The sequence below is a fragment of the Ictidomys tridecemlineatus genome, chromosome 9, assembly GCF_052094955.1.
Source record: "Ictidomys tridecemlineatus isolate mIctTri1 chromosome 9, mIctTri1.hap1, whole genome shotgun sequence".
Classification (NCBI taxonomy): Eukaryota; Metazoa; Chordata; class Mammalia; order Rodentia; family Sciuridae; genus Ictidomys; species Ictidomys tridecemlineatus.
The window spans coordinates 41,268,906-41,294,219 of NC_135485.1; the positions used below are offsets into that span (position 1 = coordinate 41,268,906).

The window sequence follows — 25,314 nt, forward strand, 5'->3', positions numbered from 1 at the left end:
GTTGAAGCTCCAATGAAAGCCTTGCTTTTGTATGCTACTACTTACTTGGCTCAGTTTAGTTTCTATTGTCACTGAACCAGAAGTTCTTGTCTCTGGTAACACAAATAGCTGAGCCCTTTGCTATTGATTTTACACAACTTTATTTCTATTATCTTTATCCTTAAGAGTTTTGGAAGTTTTTTTTCAGGGTGGGGGGGTACCAGGGATTGAAGTCAGCACACTGTACCACTGAGCCACCCCAGCCCTATTTTGTATTTTTATTTAGATACAGGATCCAAGCCACTGGGATTATAGGGAGAGTCTGTTATACTTTAAAAATCCTATTACTGGGCTGGGGATGTGGCTCAAGTGGTAGCGCACTTGCCTGGCATGCGTGAGGTACTGGGTTTGATCCTTAGCACCACATAAAAATAAAATAAAGATATTGTGTCCACCTAAAACTAAAAATTAAATATTAAAAACTCCTATTACTATATGTTTGTTTCCATGAATAGGGGCTATCATTGAGGGCAGCATTTTTTTCCTAGGTTAAGTCTTAAGGTATTTCATTAATGTTCCTAGTATAAATAGTTTTTCCTCAAAATACTTACAGCAGGTAAAGTTTTGTAAATAATAAATTAGCACTATTTTGGTTAAAAAAATTAAAATCCCTTTACTAGGGGCTCAGTGGTAGAGCATGTGCAAAGCGCTGGGTTTGGGCCCCAGGAGGGGTCAGGGTATCCATTCACTCTCACTTTCAGGGAGTTTCAAGAAAGCAAATGTAGACACCTGCATTTAAGACAACTTTTGGCTGGATATGGTGGTGCACATCTGTAATCTCAGCTAGAGCAGCAAGAAGATTGCAAGTTCAAGGCTAGTTTGGACAATTGAGACCTTGTCTCAAAATTAAGCTTTTTTTTTTTTTTTGGAAGTTTTTAGAACTTTATTTTATGTACAAAGGACTAGAATTTTTTTTTAAAGAAAGTGAGAGAGAGAGAGAGAATTTTTTAATACTTATTTATTTTTTAGTTCTCGGCGGACACAACATCTTTGTATGTGGTGCTGAGCATCGAACTCAGGCCGTACGCATGCCAGGCGAGCGCACTACTGCTTGAGCCACATCTCCAGCCCGAGAATGTTCCCTTTCATTGGGTGGCTGTCTTGGGCAATCCATTTGAGGAAGATCACTTAGTCCAACTTAATGAAGCCTATATCCTTCACGTACTGATGAAACAGTGCAGGGACAGGTTGGCACAATATTTCCAGATCAGCCCATGCCAGTTTGAGCATATGCCGCAAGAGGGAGAACCCTGGCTAAATTTTCTCAGGTGACTCCAATAGAGCTGTTGGTGACCCATCTTGCTTTTAAGGGTGCAATGAGGCAAAAGGTCAAAATTAAGCTTTTTAAAATGGGGCTAGGGATATAGTTTTTGCCTAGCCATATACAAGACCCTGGATTCATTTCCCAGTGAGACAGACAGATAGACACACACACACAGACTTTTTGAGCTAGTGGTAATCCAGACTGATCATTCAAAACATATATCAGGTGTAACACCCTCCTGCTAGGAGCATAAGCTTCAGTGGTCCTTATTGCCTGCATCATACCATTCAGACTCTAGCAAGAGAATCCATGTATTCCAGAACAACAGCCCCCCTGTATGAGAACAAGCCACAAGGTGCCATGAGACCAAAGAAAGAGACAGATTCATTGCCTAGAATGTAACATTGAGACTCTTGAGCAAGGTGAGAAAGTATTCTGGGATGACAGGTGTCAATTTATGAGAACTGGACACTATGTGCCATGAGACTTGAGGACGACCAATAGATCCAAATTGCATAGACTGTAATTTATGGGGGACTTACTGGGAGAAACCTGGTTCTAGGGGACAGCAAGACCAGTGGATCCTCATGATTTGGTTCAAAAGGAAGAGGTTAATATAGACAGGACAGAAGTGATTTCATCTAAGTCAAAATGTACCTGGTTTAGCTTAAGCTCATATCAAAGATTTCAGGCATGTTCCTGGCACTGATGGCATCAGGGTTTGGGTTGTGTAGCTCTGTGTACTGCTCTAATGGTTTCATCTATTTATAGTATTCTAGGAAACCGTGCAGGGAATACAGATCAGGGCTTCTCAAGGGCAGTCATGGTGGCTATAACTCGGGATATTGCAGTCAGGTCTAGCTGAATCCCTACATTAAACTGCTTCATTATCTTTCTAGCATGACCTCTCACAGTTGGTCACTGCTCCTCTATTCCTATATTCCACATGCCCTACTCCTGTTACTATGAACTCTGGCCACAATGAGATGCTTGGAAGTCTTTGGAGCATCCCAAGTCCTTATCATGTTTTCACACCTGTGTTTTGACTGGATCTCCAGCAGAAATACCTTTCTCTCCTGAGGCATACTGTACCTTCCCCAGGGGGTTGGGGAGTACTGGAGATCAAACCCAGGGAGGCGTTATGATTGAGCTACATTCCTAGTCCTTTGTAAAAAAAAAAAAAAAGAGAGAGAGGGTTTTGCTAAGTAGCTGAGTGCTGGTATTACAGGTATTTACCACCATGCTTGGCTTTCCATGCCTACATGATGAGAGCTTAGACTTCAATTCCTCAGTGATATCTTTGAAGTCATTGAGGATTTACCCAATCTTCCTCAACACCCATCCCACAAACCCAGCATACTTTAGGGAGGGATCATTTGGGCCCTGAGGGTCACTGCATATTCTTGCTAGGTATGCCAAGAATACAAAGCCTGAACTTCTCTTTATCCGGGTCATTTTTCAGGGTTGTTTGAGATGATCAATTTCAGTGTTGAAGTGCTATCTTCCCCCAGAAAAGAGCGAGCTTGTTACTGTTTAAGTCCTATAACAACAAGATGCACGCATCTATCCAGATCAACCCCTGCCACCTCCATGGAATTTGGGGGCATGGGAAACATACAAACATGAAACTCTGGTTACTACTTTTGCTGTAAACTATCAAGCTATCTTAGTTGGGTACAGTAGTACACACTGAGAGTCCATGACGGCAAGACTAAGTACAGCTTAGTCTGGACAATTTAGTGAGACCCTAACCCAAAATAAAAATAAAAAGGACAGCTGGGTGGGGTAGCACACATGTATAATTTAGGTTCAAGAGGCTGAGGCAAGAGGATCCCAAATTTGAGGGCAGCCTCAGCAACTTAGCAAGACTCAATCTCAAAATAAAGAAGTAAAAGGACTGGGGATGTAGCTCAATGTAAAGGGCGTCTGGTTTCAATCCCCAGTACCTTATTTAAAAAAAAAAAAAAGAAAAAGGGGCTGAGGAGGTAGCTCAGTGCTTGGATGCTTGCCTAAGAAAGGCCTAGGGTTAAATTTTTACCATTACGAGTGTGTACACACATTGGTTTTCCACCAGGAATATCCTTTTTCCTACTGACCTGAAACTATTCTTATTAGCTTTTATGTAGGTTATAATCCCAGATCCTTTCCCAACAGAAACTTCTTTTTGATGTTTTTGTATTTGATTTGCTAGAATTTTGTTGAGAATTTTTGCATCTATGTTCATTAGACATATTGGTCTGAAGTTTTCTTTCCTTGATGTGTCTTTGTCTGGTTTTGGTATCAGGGTGATATCAGCCTCAGAATGAGTTTGGAAGGGTTCATTCATTTTCTATTTCCTGGAATACTTTTGAGTATTGGTGTTAATTCTTCTTTGAAAATCTTGTAGAACTCGGTGAGAATCCATCTGGTCCTGAGCTTTTCTTGGTTAGTAGGATTTTGATGGCATTTTCTATTTCAGTATTTGAAATTGACCTGTTTAAAGCATATGTGACTTCTTCATTCAGTTTGGGTTGGTCAGATGCCTCTAGAAATTTGTTGATGTCTTCAATATTTTCTATTTTAGTAGAGTAAAAATTTTCTAAATAGTTTCTAATTATCTTCTGTATTTCAGACATGTCCATTGTGATATTTCCTTCTTCATCTTGTATTTTAGTAATTTTTCTTTTTCTCTTTGTTAGCATGGCACAGGGTTTATCTATTTTATTTATCTTTTTGTCATTTTTTCCAATTGTTTCAATTTCATTAATTTCAGCTGATTTTAATTATTTCCTGCCTTCTATGCTTTGGGTTTGATTTGTTCTTTTTCTATGGCTTTGAGATGTAGTGTTAAGTCATTTATTTGTTGACTTTTTATTCTTTTAATGAATGTACTCAGTGCAATAAACTTTCCTGTTAGTACTGTGTTCATAGTGTCCCAGAAATTTTGATATGTTGTATTAGTGTTCTCATTTACCTCTAAGAATTTTTTAATTTCATCCTTGATTTCTTCTATTATCGTTTCATCATTCAATTGTGTTTTTTAGTCTCCATTTGTTATAGTAGCTTCTATTTTTTATTTAATCATTGATTTCTAATTTCATTCCATTGTGGTCTGATAGAATGCAGGGTATTATATCTGGTATTATCTCTTCTGGCATAATATATAATCTATATTAGGAAAGGAGCCATGCGCTGTTGAGAAGAAAGTATATTTGCACATTGATGAATGAAATATTCCATATATGTCTAAGTTATTGTTTTATTTAGTTTTATAGTTTCCTTATTAACTTTTTGTTTAAAAGATCTGTCCAATAGTGAGAGAGGTGTGTTAAAGTCAGCCAGTATTATTGTATTGTGATCTATTTGATTCTTGAAATTGAGAGGGGTTTGTTTGATGAACGTAGATACTCTATTGTTTGGGGCATAGATATTTATAATTTTTATGTCCTGCTATATATACTTCCCTTGAGAAGTATGAAATGTCATTCTTTGTCTCTTCTGATCAACTTTAGTTTGAAGTCTATTTTATCTGAAAGTGGAATGGAAACCCCTGCTTATTTATGCAATTCATGAGTGATAAGTTTTTCCCCATCATTTTGCTGGGCCTTGCTTTTTAATCCAATGTATCATCTGTCTTTTGATTGATGAGTTTAGGGCTGTTAACATTCAAGGTTATTGTTGAGATGATTTGTATTCCCTGTCACTTTGATTTATTTCTGGTTTTTGTTTTGTCTTAGTTTCTCATTTGATTGAGTGTCCTTTTAGTGTAAATCCTCCCTTTGCTGGTTTTCACATTTTTTTTTTCACTTCATCCTCATGGAAAATTTTGTTCAGAATGCTCTGTAGTATAGGCTTTCTAGTTGTGAATTCTTTTAATTTCTGTTTATCATCAATGATTTTAATTTCATCTTCAAATCTGAAACTTAATTTTGCTGAACATAAAATTCTTGGTTGGCATCCGTTTATTCTTTAGGGCTTGAAATATATTATTCCAGAACCTCCTAGTTTTGTGGGTCTGGGTTGAGAAATCAATTGAGATCCGAACTGGTTTTCCCTTATATGTAATTTGATTTTTTTTTCTCTCACAGCCTTTATGGTTTTATCTTTAGTCTCTGTTAGTCATTCTCATTATAATGTGTCTTGGTGTGGTTCTAATGTAATTTTGTACATTTGGGGTCCTGTAAGCCTCGTATATTTTATTTTCCATTCCATTCTTTAGGTTTGGGAAATTTTCTGCTATTATATTATTGAAAAGATTGTGCATTCCTTTGGTTCATATCTATTCTGGTAACTTAAACTTGGTTTTTCATGTTGTCCCATAATTTTTGGATGTTCTGTTCATGGTGTTTTACCATCTTCTCCGTATGTGCAACTCTGCTTTCAAGATTATATATTTTGTCTTCATTGTCTGAGGGTCTGTCTTCCAAGTGGTCTAGTCTGTTGGTTATACTTTCTATTGAATTTACAATTTGGTTCTCATTCTGAAGATTTCTGCTTGGTTTTGTTTTGAATGATCTTTTTATTGAAGTGGTCTTTCACTTCCTGTATTTTTTCTTTTATTTCACTGCTTATACTATCCTTTACATCAGATATCAATTTAACTATATACAATCTGGACTCCTTCTTGGACATTTCTGCTGTGTTCAGTGGCTTCTGTTGTTGAAGCATTTTGGTTTGTTTGGGGCACTTTATTCCCTTGTTTTTTTTTTTTTTTCATGTTGTAGTGTGTTTTCCTATCTAAAAGTATGGATCTAAGGCAGGATTAATTATACCCTGTAGACCTATAGTATCCCTGAAGGTTTCCAGCGCCTTGCCTTTATATACCCTTAAACCTAATAGCTCTCACTGAGGCATCTACTTTCTCACATTAAACCAAAATGATGAGTTCAATAACTAACTACAGTACAAACAGAATATTTGTTAAAACGATTTACAATTTCAAATGTTGGATGAGAGAACAGAGATAGTATAGTATGCAATATTCGCAAGGGAAGAAGAGAGAAGCTAGAAGAAAAAAATTCACAGGAAGCGCGAAGAGGAGCCAACAGAGATTGGCTGTTGGCTGGAGAAAAGTTGGGGGAAAAAATCCAAGAAAACAGACAAATGCGAGGAATAGGAACAAAGAAAAAATAAAAGACATAAGAATACAACAAAAATGCAAAACAGCATTCATATATCATTGTCCTCCACACACTGATGCATAAAAAACATCCTGTTCTAAATATGGTAGAGAGATTATGTGAATCAAAAAATAAATCTTTCTAGAAAGTCAAACTGTCTCTGTCACTATTCAACAGTTTCTCAGCCCTATCTCTGATGTCTCTCAGGATCACCAAATCCAGATCAGCCCTCGCAAACCCAGTCTCTATCCCACTGATCTGGGCTTCAGATACCTCAGGTTCAGTCACGTTGCAGTTCCAGTTCCAAGATCTCAATGTTGCTCCTACTTGCAGAGAGACCACCAGGGATACATTCATGCAAAGAAGCAAACCCAAGATGCAAGACAAGGGCCACCAGCACCCTCAGCAGGAAGACCCCAGGCTCCTCCAAACCAACAGGCACCCCCACACTGGACCTGCAGGTTTGACAGGAGTCCCCAGCTTCTGGTGATAAATCTGCTGGTACTCAGGCTCCAGGCCCTGGCTAGTGTTCCAATATGGGTGCAGCCATGTGCAACCAAACCTGGAGTCTCTCCGAAGCAGTTCTCTAGGCTATGATAGCAACGGTAGTGGTGGTGGTTGTTGGCAGCAGGCAGTGGGTCAGCAGTAGCAGTGGCTGCAACTGCAGCTGTGGGAGTAGCGTCACAAGGTGATATCTGGGGTCAGCAACAATGTTGGCTTCAGTTGCATCTAGGTCACTAGCTTTTTCTGTGGCAGCAGCACCCAGAAAGAAGACCTCCAGGTGACCTCAGGCTGGCAGCAGCAGAATCAGATGCAGCAACAATGGCTGTAGCGGTGTGGTGGCAGTTGGTTGAACTGTTATTATTACTTTTTAAAGTTAGATAATCCTTTTTAAATTTTTTCTTTATTTTTATGTGGTGCTGAGAATCAAACCTAAGGCCTCACACATGTGAGGCAATCACTCTACCACTGAGCCACAACCCCAGCCCTGTTATTATTTATGAGGTGGGGCACTGGTGTCTTAAAAATAGATCTTTTTTTTTTAGTAATAGTTTATAGCAGTAGTTTCATAGCAGAATTTTCTGTGCCCTCTGCCCCCATATAAACCTCCCCATTATCAATATCCCTTACTAGTGTGACACATTTGCTAAAATATATTATAGTATCATGCACAGTACAGTTTCAATACCCTCTTCTTCCACCTACTCATCCTCCCTTCTCCACTAACCTACAGCAACCACTTATTTTTATTATCTCCCTAGTTTTGCTTTTTCTCAAATATTATATAGTCGGAATCATGGAGTATGTAGCACTTTCAGACTAGCTTCTTTGACTTTCTAATATGCATTTAAGTTTCTTCCATGTAATTTCATTTTTAGATAGCTCATGTCTTTTTAGCACTACATAGTATTTCACTGTCTGGATGTACGATATGTTATGTATTTATTGCCTTAATTACAAAATTACTTGCCTAACACTTATACACAGAGAATCTAAGCCCTCTCATCTCCCTAGTGTTTCCAAAGAGCCTGCCATACAATAGTGCTTAGTTAATATTGCATTTCTAATTATTTCCCTTTCCTACTCTGCCAGAAGTTTGATCTAGTTCATAAGAGATGGCCTATTTATTGAAATGCCTGGATCAGAGAAATAACATCTTAACAGCTGGTGCCAAGTATGGAGCCAGGAGATTGTCTTCATGGTTTTTTCATCACTCATTAACTAAATATCACTATTTTTAAAAAGCACACACATGCACACACATATGTAAACATCCTTATTACATATATTTGTCACCAAGAAATCACAAAAAAGTAGGCTTATTTGAGTTCACAATGTAGATCCTGGGGAAACACATTATCTTCTCTGCAGTTTACTTATATAAATTCAAAGTAGTCAAATAACACTTGAAACCAAGTTGGTAAAAAAAAAAAAATGTGATTTAATTCAAACTTCAGAACTTGTAAAATAAAAAGCCATGATGGAGAAATATCAAGAAATTTGTGAGGGGGAGGGAAAAAGGGGGGATTATGAACTAAAATTGATTTCCATGCACATGAGTTTGTTAGCATGAACCCAAATACTACTATGTATAACAATAAAGCTCTAAAAAAAAAAAAACTGTAGAAACACCAAATGGTCACAGTATTGTTTTCCTTTATAAAAGCATTTCAATAAAACAAAATTTAAAAACTATGGAAAAGAAAGTCAATCAGAGATTTTGGTTTAATACTTTCCCTGAGTCTTCTTATTTTTGAAAATCAAATTTAAGTAAGGCCATTTCAAAAGTGACCCACAGGTCTCACCTCCTCCATGCTTCCATGGGGAATGCATTTAAGACAAGAGGCTACATGTGCTGGAATGGTCCCAGGGCTTTGAAATGCCAGTTTGCCTGTGTCACTGTCACAGGGTTCAGATGCTACCAACATATTAAAGTTCTACAACATTTTATCTCGACCTGTCATAATAAAACACATGGGACTATAGAGCAAGGGCAGACAAACAATTTTAGTTATTAATAAATATTAAATTTCTAAATGGATTTGGACACTATATACACCAAATGATGGTAACACAGAAACTTGTTTGTTTTAAAAATCTTATATAAACAGGAGTTGGTAAGCAAATCATCTCAATTTTCTAAATATGAGTTATAAGAAAAAACAAAGTAGAAAAAAGTAACTGTAAGTTGATGCTTGCGTATGGGTATTCTAGATCCAAAAAAGTGATCTTCTCTTTCATCATTAAACAAAATTGGCCCCTACTATGTTTCTATTTGATCACTTAATTAATCATATGTATATGGATACATATATATGCCTGTAATCACAGCTGCTTGGAAAGCTGAGACAGGAGGATCGGAAGTTCAAGGCCAGGCTTAGCAATTCAGAGAGGCCCTAATCAACTCTTTGACACCCTGCCTCAAAATAGAAAATAAAAAGGCTGGGGTTGTGGCTCAGTGGTTAAGTGCTCCTGGGTTCAATCCCTAGTATCCCTCCCCGCCAAGAAAGGCTCAGTGAACTTTTAAAAATTATTGTTACTTGCTGAGATTATATTGTTAGGGCACTAAATATTATGGATAATATTTTCTAGTCAAATGTAGAATTTTTTCCCACACATTTTTACAAACATTCTTGAGGGATCTCAGAGAGATGGCAAGGATCTGCCAAATCGTATCTCTCCCTCCATCATAATGAAATCTCAGTTGCAAACTAATTTTAAAAAGGTTAATAACCATTCGCTTTTCAAAAGCTAATGATTGTGAACTATCTTAAAATTTAGGAGTGAACTGATGGCTCTAGCACCAGAAGTCTTGACACTTATTCATATTCCTATCAACTCTTAATAATTATAAGTACCTCTTTGTGTAAGTGGGGATACTGTTTTTATTTATTTTTTTCCCAAAGAGTTGTCTAAAGTTAGACAGAGAAGCCAAGGTTGTAACTACAGCCAGAACTGTAGAGGCTAGACAACTATGGGGTATGATGGATTCAAACTTGGTATGAAATGTTGTTATGAACTCACTTGTCCTACTTGAATCACAGCTCCTATCTTAGTTTAACCTCTCACTAACCCTTGAAGCATGGACTTGGCGAATGCCACTTACCACCTGCCTTCTCTGCAGGTAGAAAAGGCTAGCCAATGCCTTTTAGAAAAGAATACCACATGTTGTACAATATGCAATTAGCAAGGTTCAATTATAGCACTTTGGTACCCTTTACAGGAAAAAAAAAAAAAAACTCTCAAAACATATAAAGGAAAACACAAGCATGTGGCATTATATATTTTACCAACTGAGAAAAACAGTAAGGTGTAACCACTTCACTCCTTGACCAATTTTCAGCAACAGATCTGCCCCTTCCCGCTACCATTCCAGTTCCACGGGGTATTTTCCAGTGAGACAAGCTGTACAATGACCATCCTTTTCAAAACATTCCAAACCATTTCCATTTTCTTGAATCATAATATCATTCTTTTTCTCTTTCTGTTTTTTAAATTTTATTCCTTCTTGTACAGATGAAACGAGTCCTTCTACTGACAGATATACAACACTGTTTGCTCCTATAGGAGGAAAGAGGGAAAAATGAAAAGGTCATGAGACTCTCTTTAAAAAGGAGGAAATATTTCAACAGAGGATAGTTATAAATAGCACAATTTAAGCCAGGCTTAAAAATTTTCCTTTCTTGAAAAGAAAGGGGGAAAAGAATTCAAAATACAGATCATTTATTTTTAAAATTTCCATAGGAACTAGAGGATAACAATTTAAAACAGCAGGAATACTTCAGGACTGAGGAATAATTTCAATAATTTCTGGAGTCCCCCCGCCCCCCCAACCGCCAGGCCCTCCAGAGCTAGGAAGTGAACACATCCCTGTTTGGCCTCAAATTAAAGTTGAAAAGTCATTCATCTTTTATTTTTAATCTACAAGATGGGTGAAACAAACACCCAAACATCACTTAACTGTAATTTATAATACAGATACCACATGCAATATAGTTTCTGGCAAAGAGAGTGGACACAATATGGTATCCATCAGGATAATATTCAAAATATTTAACCCATAAGGCAAAGGCGGGACCAGCCAAATGAAATGCCTGCCATAACTAGTATGAGGTACCAAGGTACAATGACTGGACATCATATGGAACTAAAATGGTTTAGATATCTCCTGATTTTGAAAGAAACATGTCTAATGGAGGATAATAGATTTCCATGTCTGCTTATCTCATTATTAAAAATAAGCTTACATAGTAGCTTTTTACTTTTTGATTTGCATCCACATCCAAATTATTCTGTTAAAATACACAATAAAATTCTTCGTTTCCTTGAGATTTGACCTTGGGATCAGATCTGATGATTATAGTTTTCTCTCATTTTTCTTGGTATCTGAACTTTGGGAGTCTCTGGCTAATATGATTGCTATTCCTTCTACCTACAAAACCATTCTTCCTTCCCTGGCCTCACCTTGACCTACTTCTCCAAAAGCATTTACTTTTCAAAACTCTCACTGTTCAAAACAGCATTCACTATCTGTTTAACATGTATGATATAATCACTGTTGTTAACATATTGAACACTGATGTTAAATGTTACCAACATATTCTACTTAATTTTCATTAAATGTATAAAACCCAACAAGTTTGGGGTTCTCTTTTCATAAACAAAGTCTACAGAAATTTTAATACCTACCTAAATATTCTGCAAGATGATCAAATTCTGGTTTATTGGCAATAAGCTCTTCTTTTGTGGGAATGTTGATTCCCATGAAGCATGGGTATCTAATTGGTGGGGAAGCTACTCGAATGTGTACCTTGGAAAGAAAGCATTTCATATACTCAAAGTTAGAATAACTACACAAATTTCTCTCACTAATCAAATCCAAAATAAAGTTGTTTTCTAACACATGTAGTAATGACATGGTAATAAGGAAAACTATAAAATTTGTTTCATTGAATATTTTTTTCTCATGCTACTGATTAATAAGGAATCCTTTTTCAGATCTCCGACTTCTCATTTAATGACTTTATTTTCCTAGAACTACTGTTATTTTCCTTTTAATACCTGAATAGTACTTTTGCCTACCTCTTAAAATATTAAAAAGATATGATCTACCAGATAATAACAAAGCCCTTACTATGGAACAGAGCTAATTTTGTCTATTATTTTTTGCCTTTTGTTAGGTCCATTTATGTAGCCATATTCAGTGTCCCCTTTTTTCTTTAAAACTTTCTTTTTTCTTTATTTTGGTAATGGGGATTAACTCAGGAACACTCAATCACTGAGCCACATCCCCAGCCCTATTTTGTATTTTATTTAGAGACAAGGTCTCACTGAGTTGTTCAGTGCCTCGCTTTTACTGAATCTGCTTTGAATTTGTGATCTTTCTGCCTCAGCCTCCCAAGCTGCGTGCACCACCATGCCTGCCAAAAACTTTCTTTTTCTTAATTTTATTTTTTTGGATTTTAGTATAGGGAATTGAACCAGGTGCTCTACCACTAAGCTACATCCCCATTCTGAGACAGGGGGACTCAGAAAGCTGCTCAGGCTGGCCTAGATTTGTGATCCTCTTTCCTTAGCCACCTGAGTAGCTGGGATTACAGGTGTGCATCACTGAACCCAGATCTTCATAGTTTTTTCTTTTTTTCTTGGTGGCCCTGGGGATTGAATCCAGGGCCTTGTGCATACAAGGCAAGCACTCTACCATCTGAGCTATTTCCCAGCCCACTCTTCACATAGTTTAATGGCTGCATATGTCATCACCCTGATCACTTTACTATTCTCCTACTGGAAGATACTTGAGCCATTTCCAGATTTTTTTTTTTTTTTGGTCTATTCTTTTTTACTATTGTAACAGACTTGTATTTACTTTGCTTGTACTATATAATTTTCCTAGAACTTTGAAGAATATCATAATTATTACCAGTCATAAAGGCTGAAAAATCATAATCATAATTATCTTTGAAACATTCTAAATAGGGTTTTATTAATTTCCATCCCATTTTTTCCTACATTTTATTTTTAGCTTTGCTCTACTATTTGTTATAAACAAATCTCACTAATATAATCTGATCAACTAAAATATTTAAGGTTAGAATAAGCTTTGAAATTTAAAAATAACAATATAGGCATACCTTGGAGATATTACAACTTATTTCTGGATCACAAGAAAGTGAATAGAGAAAAAAATAAGTCACACAATTTTCTTTTTGTCTCTTAGATCCTGTACGTTATCTTTATTATATTAGAGTCTACTTTTTTTTTTCAGTGCTGGGTATAGAATCCAGGGCAACACACATGCTAGTCAAGTGGTCTACCAGTGAGTTGCATCTTTTAGGTGTGCAATATCAATGTCTAAAAAAAACAATATACATGTTAAATAAGAAATACTGTGGGGCGGGGGAGCTGGGTTTGTAGCTCAAATGGTAGAGCATTTGTCTTGCATGTGTGAGGCACTGGGTTCAATCCTGAAAACCACATAAAAAATAAATAAATAAAGGTATTGTGTCTGTCTACAACTGAAAAAAATATTTAAAAAAAGAAACACTGGGGAGACTGGAGATATATCTCAGTTGGTAGAGTTCTTTCCTCACATGCATAAGACCCTGGGTTCAATCATAAGCACTACCAAGAAAAAAAACAACAAACAAACAAACTGGGACTAGAGTTGTGGCTCAGTGGTAGAGCTCTTCCCTCACATGACAAGCACTAGGTTCAATCCTCAGCACCACATAAAAAATAATAAAGGCATTGTGTACATCTACAATTAAAAAAAAAGGGAAATACTTCATTAGCTGTGTGTGGTGACACATGCCTGTAATCCCAGTGGCTCAGGAGGGTGAGGCAGGGAAACTGGAAGTTCAAAGCCAGTGTCAGTAACCTAGCAAGGCCCTAAGCAACCCAGCACAATCCTGTCTCTAAATAAAATACAAAAAGGGCTCAGGGGATAGGGTTGTATCTCAGTGGCAGAGTGCTAGCCTAGCATGTGAGGTACTGGGTTGGATTCTTAGCATTGCATATAAGCAAAAAAAAAAAAAAAAAAAAAAAAAAAACCACAAATAAATGAACGTTCATCAACAACTAATTAAAAGGCACTGTGGGCTGGGGATGTGGCTCAGTAGGCAAGCACCCCTGGGTTCAACCCCCTGTATAACAACAAAATTTCATTGCTAAAAAGTACTAATAGTAATCTGAGCCTTCAACAAGCTGTAATATTTTTGCAAAGGGTCTTGTCTTCAGGATGACTATGGTGGTGATTGCTGAAGTGGCTGTGACAACTTCTTAAAATCAGGCAACAATGAAATTTGCTACATTGACTTCCTCTCAGGAAAGATTTCTCTGTGGCATGTGATGCTGTTTTGGTAGCACATTACCCACAATAAGACTTTTTAGAAATTGGAGTTAGTTCCCTGAAATCCTGCTGCTGCTTTGTCAACTGTTTCTGAAATATCTTAAATACTTTGTTTTGGACTGGGGATGTAGCTCAGTGCCAGAGTGCCCCTGGGTTCACTCTCCATTTTGTGGATGGAGATGGGGAGAGAAGTAACTCACTGTCATTACAGTTCTCCCATGAGATTGCAACAATTCAGTCATACCTTCATGCTCCATACATCCAATTCTAGTTCTCTAGCTACTTCTAACAAATCAACAGTTACTTCCTCTTTTAAAATCTTGAACCCCTCAACACTCCCATGAGGGGTGGAATCAACTTCTTCCAAAACATCAATTAATGTTGATATTCTGACCTCCTCCCTTATATAACAAATGCTCTTAATGGCATCTAGAATGGTGAATCCTTTCCACAACATTCTCAATTTACTTTGGCATGATCCATCAAGAAATCATTGTTTATATGGCAGTGATAGCCTTAACAAAATGCATTTCTTAACTAATAAGACCTGAAAGTCAAGATCACTGTTTGTTCCAGAGATAACAGAATGGCTGTTGGACAAGCAAGAATAAAAACAACAAAAATCTCATACAACTCTGTCACAGTTCCTAGGTTGCCAGATACATTATCTATAAACAATAACGTTTTTAAATTTTTTTAATAACCATATTTTATTTACCTTTTGTATGTGGTACTGAGAATCAAACTCAGTCCCTTAAGTGTGCTAGGCAAGCGCTCTACCATTGAGCTACAATCACAGCCCTGAGCAATAATATTTTGAAAGACATCTTCTTTACCCAGCAATGGGTATTAACAGTGAACTAGAACTGAAGAGTTAGGACCTTAATTTGGATCAGCTCTAAGGAATGTTGTGGATGGTTTGATCTCTCCACACCATTAAAACTTTTTCCATATCCCAATAGGCTGTTTTGCTTTCTTACCATTTGTGGGTTCATAGAGATACACTTTGTTTCCTTCAAGAACTTTTCCTTTGCAGTTACAATGTGGGTAAACTGCACAAGAGATGTAGCTTTCAGCCTTTCTCAGCTTTCCACATGCCTTCCTCACTGGTATTTAATTTAAAGTGAGAGATTTTTTTTTTTTCCTTTCTCTTTACATTTAAAGGTCATAGTAGGGTAATATACTAGTCTAATTTCAATATTGCTATCTCAGGGAACACACAGGCCAAAGGAAAGGGAGACAGGGAAATGAGTGGTCAATGGAGTCATTAGAATACACACATCATTAGCTTTGTAATGTTGTGAACAACCAATAAAAAAAAAAAAAAAGAATACACACATCAATCTCAAGTTTGCCATCTTGTCAGGACAGTTTGTGGTACCCTAAAATGATTACAATAGTAACATCAAAGATTACTGATTACCTATCAACGTAACAGATACAATAACAAAAAAAAATCTTAAGTATCATGAGAATGCCCATAATGTGACATGGAGACTTAAAGCGAGCACATACTGCTGGAAGAATGGCAGTAGCAAACCTACTCAATACAGGATTGCTGAAAAGCAATTTGCAAAAATCATAGTATGTGTGGAGTTCAATAAAGAAAAGTGCAATACAGCGAGGTAGTCCTGTATGCTGAAAAATGCATCAAAGGATGTTATATCCATAAATGAATACATGTTTATTTTTTAACTAAGAAAATTAAAAGCTTTAAAGAATTTTTTTCCCCCAGGAGATGATGTGATACAAATAAAAGAGAGTTAAATTTATTACACTGGAATGATTTTGTCTTCAAATGGAGAAAGTAATCAAAATTGTATAGATTTAAAAAGCATTCAATTATTATGATTTTTAAAGTTGGTCTGCTAATTAAATTTCCAAAATTATTCTTAAGCTTTTATATTTAGCTTTTTGGCCTTTCAAAAACTTAGTATACAGTATAAGAATGGCTATTACATTTCTCCAAATTGCCACAGTTATTTGTAAAACAATCTGATACAACAAGCTAACTTACCTTAATGACCTATCATTTTGATTCATGATACTGAATTTCAATTTTTATTGACAGTATTGTATTGTTGCTTTGGGACATTTTAATATTACTTACCTCTTTTGCACCTGATTCTTTGAGCAATTTTATTATAGGTGAGATGGTATTGCCTCTCACAATTGAATCATCTATAAGAACAATTCTTTTGCCTTTAAAGTTGTCCGACAACACTCCAAATTTTTTGGCAACACCAAGTTGTCTTAACCTCATGTTTGGCTGAATGAAAGTTCTTCCAACATACCGGTTTTTACACAGCACCTCCACATAAGGAAGTCCACACTGAGAGGGGAGACATGAATAGATAATGAGCAGCAATACACACTCTACTCCAGGCTCCTTTTCTCTTTAGATTATGCTAGCATTATAATATGTATGTAAAACGTGACAATTTGGTGGTTGCTACAAACTTTCCATTACCAGAATATAAATTTATTTCACTATTTAAACTGTGGACAGGAAAAAAGAAGGAAAAGCCCTGTTGAAAGAAAATAGTTTGTAGAAAAACAATTTATTTTACTAGAATTTTTAATCCCTTCCTCTTTATTTATGACCCTTTTGATTTTATTTTTTGAGATGGGGTCTTCCAAGGTTGCCAAGGCTGCCTGAAACTTCCAATTCTCCTTCCTCAGTTTCCTGAGTAGCTGGGCTTACAGGTAAGTACCGTTGCACCTGGCTAATGCTGCTCTCTTTTTTGGTGTGTGTGGTGCTGGGGATTGAACCTAGGGCCTTGTGCATGTGAGGCAAGAAATTCTGCTCTCTTAAAACATGGTTATTCCTCTATTTCTCTTGGAAGAGAACACTAGGCATATGAAGACAAAAAAAAAAGAATAAATCACTGTCAGAAAATTTTACACATTTAAAAATTATTGGCATAAGAATAAACAGTAGGCTAAGGAGATGCTCTTTAGGGACAGGAAATTATTCATCCATTTCTCAAGGTAATCTTTTCTGAAATATATGCATATAGTTTCTTTCAGAAGCTAATTAAACTATCTACTACAGTTTGTCCCCTAAAGGTTCGTGTGTTGGTGGCATGGTCCTCTGTGTGGCACTGACGTGGATTAACGGGCGGGTCTAATGGAGACCCTTAAGTATGTTGCTTTGGGACATTTTAATATTACTTACCTCTTACTTAGGAGGTGGAGTGTAACAGGGTGGGGGCTGTCCTCAGAAAGGATTGAAATAGTTCTCAAGGGTCCTTCAGGGTCTTAGATTGGCCTTGCTAGAGAGTTCTTATAAAAACTGAGTCTGACTTCTGAACTGTTCTCTGGTTTCTAGTTTGGCTCTTGTCATTGTGGTTTTATCTGGCATGAGGCACTCAACAGAAATAAGCAAAGACTAGCACCTTTCCCTTGAAGGTCCGGAATTGAGCTGGACAAACATTTCTTTTTTAGAAAGATTCCCAGACTCGGGTATATTTCACCAGAACAATGGGAAACTACTAACACTATCCAAGATGGTTAATATTAGGTGTTATACGCTCTAGGATCATTCACTATAACTATACAATTACCTGGTATGAAAAAATGAAATTAAGCAGAGCACTAGGAACATTACACAAAGTGAATATAAACACTTTTATCATCCAGACTTAGTAAGAAATGGATACATTAGTGGCTAATTGTGGGAGGCCAACCTTATGGGTGACTGAGTTACACTCCCCAGCTGGGTGCTGAGGCGCTCAGTCACAGAAATGGGTGTGTCTTGCTACAGCCCCATGGGTGAAGCTATTCCTTTGTAGTATAACCCCTTGCCCTGTTTAGGATAGAATCTTCATGGAAGTGCCTTTTGTGTGTCCCCTCCTCTTACTGTGCCCTTGGGTGTGGCCTACCCAGGTGTCAGTCAACCTGCTGACAGTGGACATCATGAAGATAGACTCAGCCCCCTGAAACCTGACCCCTTGCCTCATTTGAATAGCTTCTCCTCAATAAAAGGGGTCAGCACATGTGTGTGCTCTCTCTCTCTCTCTCTCTCTTTCTGCGGACCCTTAAGGTCAGAGGAGCAGTCACAGCAACCTCAAAGAAAAAAGTATTTGTGTCTCTTGTGTGGTTATTTCGTGCGGCCCAGTTAGCCCAGTTTAACTAGAGTGACCCCTGAGCCTTTTAGTTGCTAGAACAGAAACCCGGCAGCTAATGAGGAAATTTCAAGGAGGAGGTTTTCATATGCAAATACACATCCAGTATTCTTTATTTTAAATGTTGTCAAGAGGGTTTCAAATTTCAGATTTAGAATATCTGGATATACAATGAGATATTTTGGGGATGCAAACCAAGTCTAAGCATGAAATTCATTTATGTTTCATGTACATCTTTTTTTTTTGAAACCAGGGACCAGAATTGAATTCAGGGGCACTCAATCACTGAGTCACATCCCCAGCCCTATTCTGTATTTTATTTAGAGACAGGGTCTCACTGAGTGGCTTAACGCCTCATTTTTGCTAAGGCTGCCTTTGAATTTGCAATCCTCCTGCCTCAGTCTCCTGAGCCACTGGAATTACAGGTGTGCACCACTGCACCTGGCCTCACGTACATCTTGATGGCAATTAGATACAATATTCTTAGTGTGCCTATGTTTTGACTATGACCTGTCATGTGAGCTCAGGTTTGAAATTTTCCACTTATGGTATCCTATTGGTACTCAACATTTGGGATTTTTTGATTAGAGATGCTCAACCTGCATTACCACTAAATTCTCTCTCTATATAGTTACTACTATCTGTTAAAAAAAAAAAAATGAACAGGGCCACTAGGCATGGTAGCACACACCTGTAATCTCAACAACCTGGGAGGCTGAGGCAGGAGGAAAAAAAGTTCAAGACCAACCTTGGCAACTTAGCAAGACCGTCTCAAAATAAAAAATGAAAAGGGCTGAGGATGTTAATGGCTGAGCACCCTTGGAGTCAGTCCCAAGTCTGTCTCTCTCTCTCCCCTCACCTCCCTCTCTCTCTCACTCTCTCTCTCACACACACACACACACACACACACACACACACACACACACACACACACACAAACTAGGGCAAATTTCCCAGTTTTGGGGTGCTTTTTGTGATCTTCACAAACCTTAGAAAATAATAATTCTTCTAAAGAATCCAAATAAACTCCCAAACCTTTCCTTTTCTTTCCTTGTTGAGTTTCCCTTTATAGGCTAGAATTTCTTATTCCACTGCTAAGAATGCAATTCAATGCCAAGTAATTAAGAGAAATACCTTTCCTGCGTAACCAAGAGCAGCAGGTGTAGCAGATTCTGGAACAGTGCTAACCAAATCTGCATCCACAGGTGCTTCAATTGCCAACTGTTGACCACAACGGTATCTTACCGTATAAACCATTTGGTCTGGTATGTTTGGAAAAGGAAACAAGTTATTTTTACTTAATATTGTTATTCTAAAAAGACAGCATTAGAACATCATCAATTAAGTATTAAAAAAAAAAAAAAGCAAACATGCTTAGAATGCTCAAGGCTCTGGGTTCAAACCCCAGTACCAAAAAAGCAATATATACAAAAACAATGAAGTGAAAATACTCAAATTGGGGAGTTCAAAGTTCAACTATGCAGCTGGGGAGGGGGGCTGAGACAGGAGGATCCTGAGTTCAAAGCCAGCCTCAGCAACAGTGAGGCTCTAAGCAACTCAGTGAGACCCTGTCTCTAAATACTCAGGGTCAAGTGTCCCTGAGATACCCACCCACCCCCAAAAAAAGTTCAACTGTGTAGTATTAAAAATTTTGACCTTAATATACATTTGAAAATCATAATCATTATTTTTTTTCACATGCAGAAGATTGATATTTGACCATGTCTCCCATCCCATATAATCATTTTTAATAAGAAAAATAATGTCTTAAAGTTGAAAGGAAGGGAAATAGCAATCTAATGACTTATGAATTCATTAATATATACAAAACATAAAACTGTACCTTCAGTGGCAGAACGCTTGCCTAGCACATGTGAGGCCCTGGGTTCAATCCCCAGCACCACATAAAACCAGTAAACAAAATAAATGTATTGTGTCCATCTACAACTAAAACAACAACAACAACAACAACAAACCCAAAACTGTACCTTCAAAAAGCAAGGTAAACTTTTGGGCCAAGAACTGCTATGTTTCAATGAGACAAATAAGAAATTTACAGGAACAGTCAAAGAAATGAAATTTACTTACTTTCAAACATACTATCTGGTCTTGCAAAATAAACATATTCAAAGATACAAAAAGCCACTGGGTTTCCTTCAGACCTTGATATGACATCAAGAGTTCGGACATTATGTCTGGATATTTCCACAATTTCCCCAGGCAAAACTTCACGGTAATATCTTGAAAACAATGTTTAAATCAGTCCTTAAGGCCGATGATAATATCAATTTAAAAACACATAGTTCCCTCCCTTTTAGAAAAAAAGTGATTCCTTTAATATGTCTATAAGTCTGTTATCTCTATGTCCTAATTTAAAATTTCAAAAATGAGAATCTTAGCTGGGTACGATGGTGCACAGCGGTAATCCCAGTTGACTCAGGAGGTTGAGGCAGGACAATCACAAGTTCAAAGCTAGCCTCAGCAATTTAGTGAAGCCTTAAGTAACTTAGTGAGACCCTGTCAGAAAATAAAAAATAAGGGCTGGGTGTGGGGGCCTGGGATTGGAACTCTGGAAAAGTGCTTGCCTAGCATATGAAGCACCGGGTTCAATTCTCAGCACTATATGAAAATACATAAATTAAAAAAATAAAAAAGGAATTGTGTCCATCTACAACTAAAAACATTTTTAAAAAAATAAATAAATAAGGGATTTGGCTCAGTGGTGAAGCACCCCTGGGTTCCATCCCAAAACAATTAAATCAAAAAAATAAAGAGAGTCCTACATTTTATTGATTTTTGAAATAAAAGGTAAGTATTTTTATCCTGATTTAAAATTTTTCCATTATAATTTCTTGTTAAGAACATCCTTCCTTTCTGAGTCTCATAATAGTGTAAAAGAAAGATGATGCTCATAAAATTACAAGGTACACATTCATGTAATGTAAGTGCTAAGCACAAATCTACATAACAAATTGTGTATGTTTTGTTATATATGTTAGAAAGAAAACTTTCATGTAATTAGCAAAAGGAAATTTTCTTTTTAATTAAAAAAAAAAAAAAATCCCCTCTCTTTTTAAGCCAGAATCTTACTATCTTGTCCAGGATGGTCTCAAACTCACAGGCTGAAGTGCTCCTCCTGCCTCAGCCTCTTAAGTAGCTGGGGCCACAGGAACATGCCACCATGCCCAACTAAAAAACGTCTTATAAATGTGGGAAAAGATAAAATGCCCAATGGGTGAAACTTACCTTGCACCAATAGATAAAAAGCTACAAGATTCTGAAGACACAACCCATCCTTCTGTTTCTGATGTTTTTTTTCCTATAAATCAAAAAAGAACTCAGTTAATGGATTTAAGTAATTTTAAAAGAGGCTATTTCTTTTTTTTTTTTTTTTTAAAGAGGGAGTGAGAGAGGAGAGAGAGAGAGAGAGAGAGAGAGAATTTTTAATATTTATTTTTAGTTCTCGGCGGACACAACATCTTTGTTGGTATGTGGTGCTGAAGATCGAACCCGGGCCGCACGCATGCCAGGCGAGCGCGCTACCGCTTGAGCCACATCCTCAGCCCTAAAAGAGGCTATTTCAACAGAATAGTTAAACACTAAATAGATAAAGTAAAAAAAGCTCAAAGAAAAGATGATTTCATGACTTTAAAAGCACATAGATTTGGCCAGGGTTGTGGCTCAGTGGTAAAGTGCTTGCCTAGCTTGCGTGAGTAAGGCACTAGGTTCAATCCCAGGCATCACGTACAAAATAAACAAACAAAATAAAGTTTGTGTCCACCTATAACTAAAAAAATTTTTTAAAAAAAGCACATGGATCTTCATCTAACTTAAGCCAAAGATAAATAATAGTCCTAAGACTCCTACCAACATTATTTTTATGACTAAACAAGACACCTGAAAAGTCAAAAAGAAAATCACTAAAAGCATACTGTAGAAATTAAAAGCTAAACAAAGACTACAAATGAGTAGCTCAGACTGAAAAAAATAAGAATGTCTGTTAATACATTAAAAGTGACCCATTTTCATAAATTATAGCATTTGATGGTAAATGGATGGAAATGGAGAATATCATGCTAAGTGAAATTAGCCAAACTTAGAAACTCAATGGTTGAATGTTTTCTCTCATGTGGAAGCTAAATAAAATAAAGGAATGGAGGATGAAGAGAAGAACCAATGAAATACAGATTAATAGACAAGCAGGTCTGGGGTTGTGGCTCAGTGGTAGAGTGCTTGCCTAGCATGTGTGAGGCACTGGGTTCAATCCTTAGCAACACATAAAAATAAAACAAAGTTTTTTGTTTTTTAAAGAATCCTTAAAAAAAAAAAAAAAAAAGACAAGGAAAAGGAAGTCTGGGGCTGGGGATGTGGCCCTCGCCTAGCACGCGTGAGGCACTGGGTTTGATTCTCAGCACCACATAAAAATAAAATAGAGATATTGTGTCCACCTAAAACTAAAAAATAATTTTTTTTTTTAAAAAGGAAGTCTAATAGAGGAAAAATAAGGGGAATGGGGAAAGATGGGAGGGAAAGGGGAGGTTCATGAACTGAAATTGATTTCCACGCAAGTACAGTTTGTTGGGATAAACCCAACTACTATGTATAACCATTAAGCTCTTAAAAAAAAAAAAAAGTGACTCATTCTTAGATGTAGACAAAGAAAAGTACTTTAAAAACACACAACACCGAGCTGGACACTGTGGGGCATGCTATAATCCCAGTTACTCAGGAGGCTGAGGCAAGAGGATCACGGCAGCATCAGTAACTTTAGTGAGGCCCCAAGCAATTTTGTAAGACCTTTCTCAAAAATAAAAAAATAAAAAGGGCTGGGGATATGCCTCAGTGGTTAAGCACCCTGGGATCAATCCCAGCATCAAAACCAACCAAACAAAAGACTAACAAAGCCATTTTTCTGTTTAACTAAATCCCTCTCACTCATAAGTTTCCTATACCTAAAGATTTCAGGGCTCGCTAGCAGTAGGGCAATGACTTTGGAAACTTAATTCTTTCTGAAGTCCCTTACCTTTGTCATTTATATCAGAAACTGGAATAAGTCGACCAATGCATAGAGGACGATTTCCATAAGGATCCCGAACTGCGTAAATAACATCTCTGTGCATTATAAGCAGGGAGTATGCTGTGGGTGCTTCCTTCATTAAGTTTTTAATCCTGAAATGGATTAATTAAAATGACTAAACGAATCACTTCAGTTATAAACACTGAAAGCAATGTTTGCATCACCAAAGCTGCAAGAATAATCCAAATTTACAGTTACCTTGCTACCCAGTCTGGGGTGTCATCTTGTTCTTGAGGAGGGGTATATGCCAGTAACTGGGTTATCATTTCACTATCAGAGCTGGTGGACAGACCAACACCATGACGCAGAAGCTATACAGAAGAGAAATCTGTCATTAGCAGAGAAAGCTCCCCTCTAGTCCTCACCCAACAGTCCACCATAATGGAAATAATTGGGCATTCTGCTGACACCTAGTTATGAAAACCCTGCACCCCACTAATTGTATGTATATGCTGAAAACAGAGGACTACTGTGGAAGGCAATGGGAAGTCTCCAAATGTTTGAGGAGAAAAAAAAACAGTGCTTTAGGAGACACTAAGAAAAGTTTGAGGGCATATAGACCTGCAATGGGGTTGAGGGGAGGAAGAGTTTGGATTGTGGGTCTTTTTCTACCCACAACACTCCTGATGAGTAAGACACATTCCCTTAAGAAAGGCACACTAGAGTGGTGACTCTCAAACTGCATCTGTTAGTGGTAGTGATGGTGGTTACCCATCCTCAATGATTACTGATAGAAGAAAGGAATCAACTGTATTAAACAATTAAATGTATAAATACCAGTTGAAGTTCTGAACAAGTCTGAAAAAAGTGAATTGAAATGGACACTAATCTCTAAGTGGTGACCTTTTAGTAATTTACTGCATACTTTTGGGGTTGTCTGAATTTTTAAAATGAGTTATATATATTTTTTTCGTTTAGAACCAGAAATATATCCTTTTTTTTTTTAAGAGAGAGAGAGAATTTTTTAATATTTTTCAGTTTTCAGTGGACACAACATCTTTATTTTTATGTGATGCTTAGGATCGAATCCAGTGCCCAGTACATGCCAGGCGAGCGTGTTACCGCTTGAGCCACATCCCCAGCCCCTCCTTTTTCTTTTAAACTGGAGACTTAACCCAGTGAGCTACATCCCCAGCTCTTTTTGTTTTTTATTTTGAGATAGTGTTTCACTAAGTTGCTCAAGTTCTCACTAAGTTGCTGAGGATGGTCTTGAACTTGCAATCCTCCTCCTGTCTCAGCCTTCTAAGCTGCTAGGATCACAGAGATGTACCACCACTCCCAAGCAAAATGTATCTTACATAGATTATAATGCCAGAGCCTGTAAAGAGGGCACAGCAAAGCTCTGGGAAGCCCTAATGATAGAGTGGAAAACAGGAGAACAAGTGGTACAAAAGCTTGGGTTCCAGATACTTCCAGCCCACCAGTTCATCATCATTCAACTTCTGAAACTGCTTACTTTATGTGAGACAACAGCTCTAAGAGACTGAAAGAATAATGGAGTATGCACTTGTCTAAACATGCCCTACTAACTACTACCACCTGGTCCTCGGGTGCCAATCAAGATGATCAGAATCTAGTGAAGTGAAGAAACTAAACATCCATGAATGGCATAAGTGGATAAAAAAGAAACTACCAGGTACATGAAGACACCGCATGATAACAATTTTAAAAAGAATGATGAAGCTGGGTGTGGTGGCACATTCAAAGCCACCATCAGAAAAAGCAAGGCCTAAGCAACTCAGTGAGACCCTATCTCCAAATAAAATACAAAATAGGGCTGGGGATGTGGCTCAGTGGTTGAGTGCCCCTGAGTTCAATCCCTGGTTATTCCCTCCCAACCACCAAAAAAAAAAAAAAAA

At 37.3% G+C, this 25,314-nt stretch overlaps 2 protein-coding genes and 1 pseudogene across 2 annotated transcripts in view; 1 reads left to right on the top strand and 2 right to left on the bottom strand.

Moving 5' to 3' along the window:
- Nucleotides 1–988: 988 nt before the first annotated feature.
- Nucleotides 989–8,028, bottom strand: LOC144366684 (small ribosomal subunit protein uS14 pseudogene; annotated as a pseudogene).
- Nucleotides 8,029–8,170: 142 nt separating this feature from the next.
- The window catches only part of Ppat (phosphoribosyl pyrophosphate amidotransferase), a 44,188-nt gene continuing 27,044 nt past the window's right edge, over nucleotides 8,171–25,314 (bottom strand). Inside the window, exons 4-11 of the mRNA XM_005320025.4 lie at nucleotides 23,654–23,766; nucleotides 23,402–23,547; nucleotides 21,625–21,697; nucleotides 20,467–20,618; nucleotides 19,513–19,640; nucleotides 16,362–16,583; nucleotides 11,593–11,713; nucleotides 8,171–10,464 (exon numbers count right to left, since the gene is read on the bottom strand). Coding sequence (XP_005320082.1) covers nucleotides 10,268–10,464; nucleotides 11,593–11,713; nucleotides 16,362–16,583; nucleotides 19,513–19,640; nucleotides 20,467–20,618; nucleotides 21,625–21,697; nucleotides 23,402–23,547; nucleotides 23,654–23,766 — 1,152 coding nt within the window. The 3' untranslated portion in view covers nucleotides 8,171–10,267. The remainder of the gene's footprint in view (nucleotides 10,465–11,592; nucleotides 11,714–16,361; nucleotides 16,584–19,512; nucleotides 19,641–20,466; nucleotides 20,619–21,624; nucleotides 21,698–23,401; nucleotides 23,548–23,653; nucleotides 23,767–25,314) is intronic.
- Nucleotides 16,940–25,314, top strand: part of Paics (phosphoribosylaminoimidazole carboxylase and phosphoribosylaminoimidazolesuccinocarboxamide synthase) — a 51,193-nt gene continuing 42,818 nt past the window's right edge. Inside the window, exon 1 of the mRNA XM_078021320.1 lies at nucleotides 16,940–16,957. The gene's annotated coding sequence lies outside the window, so the exon portion shown is untranslated. The remainder of the gene's footprint in view (nucleotides 16,958–25,314) is intronic.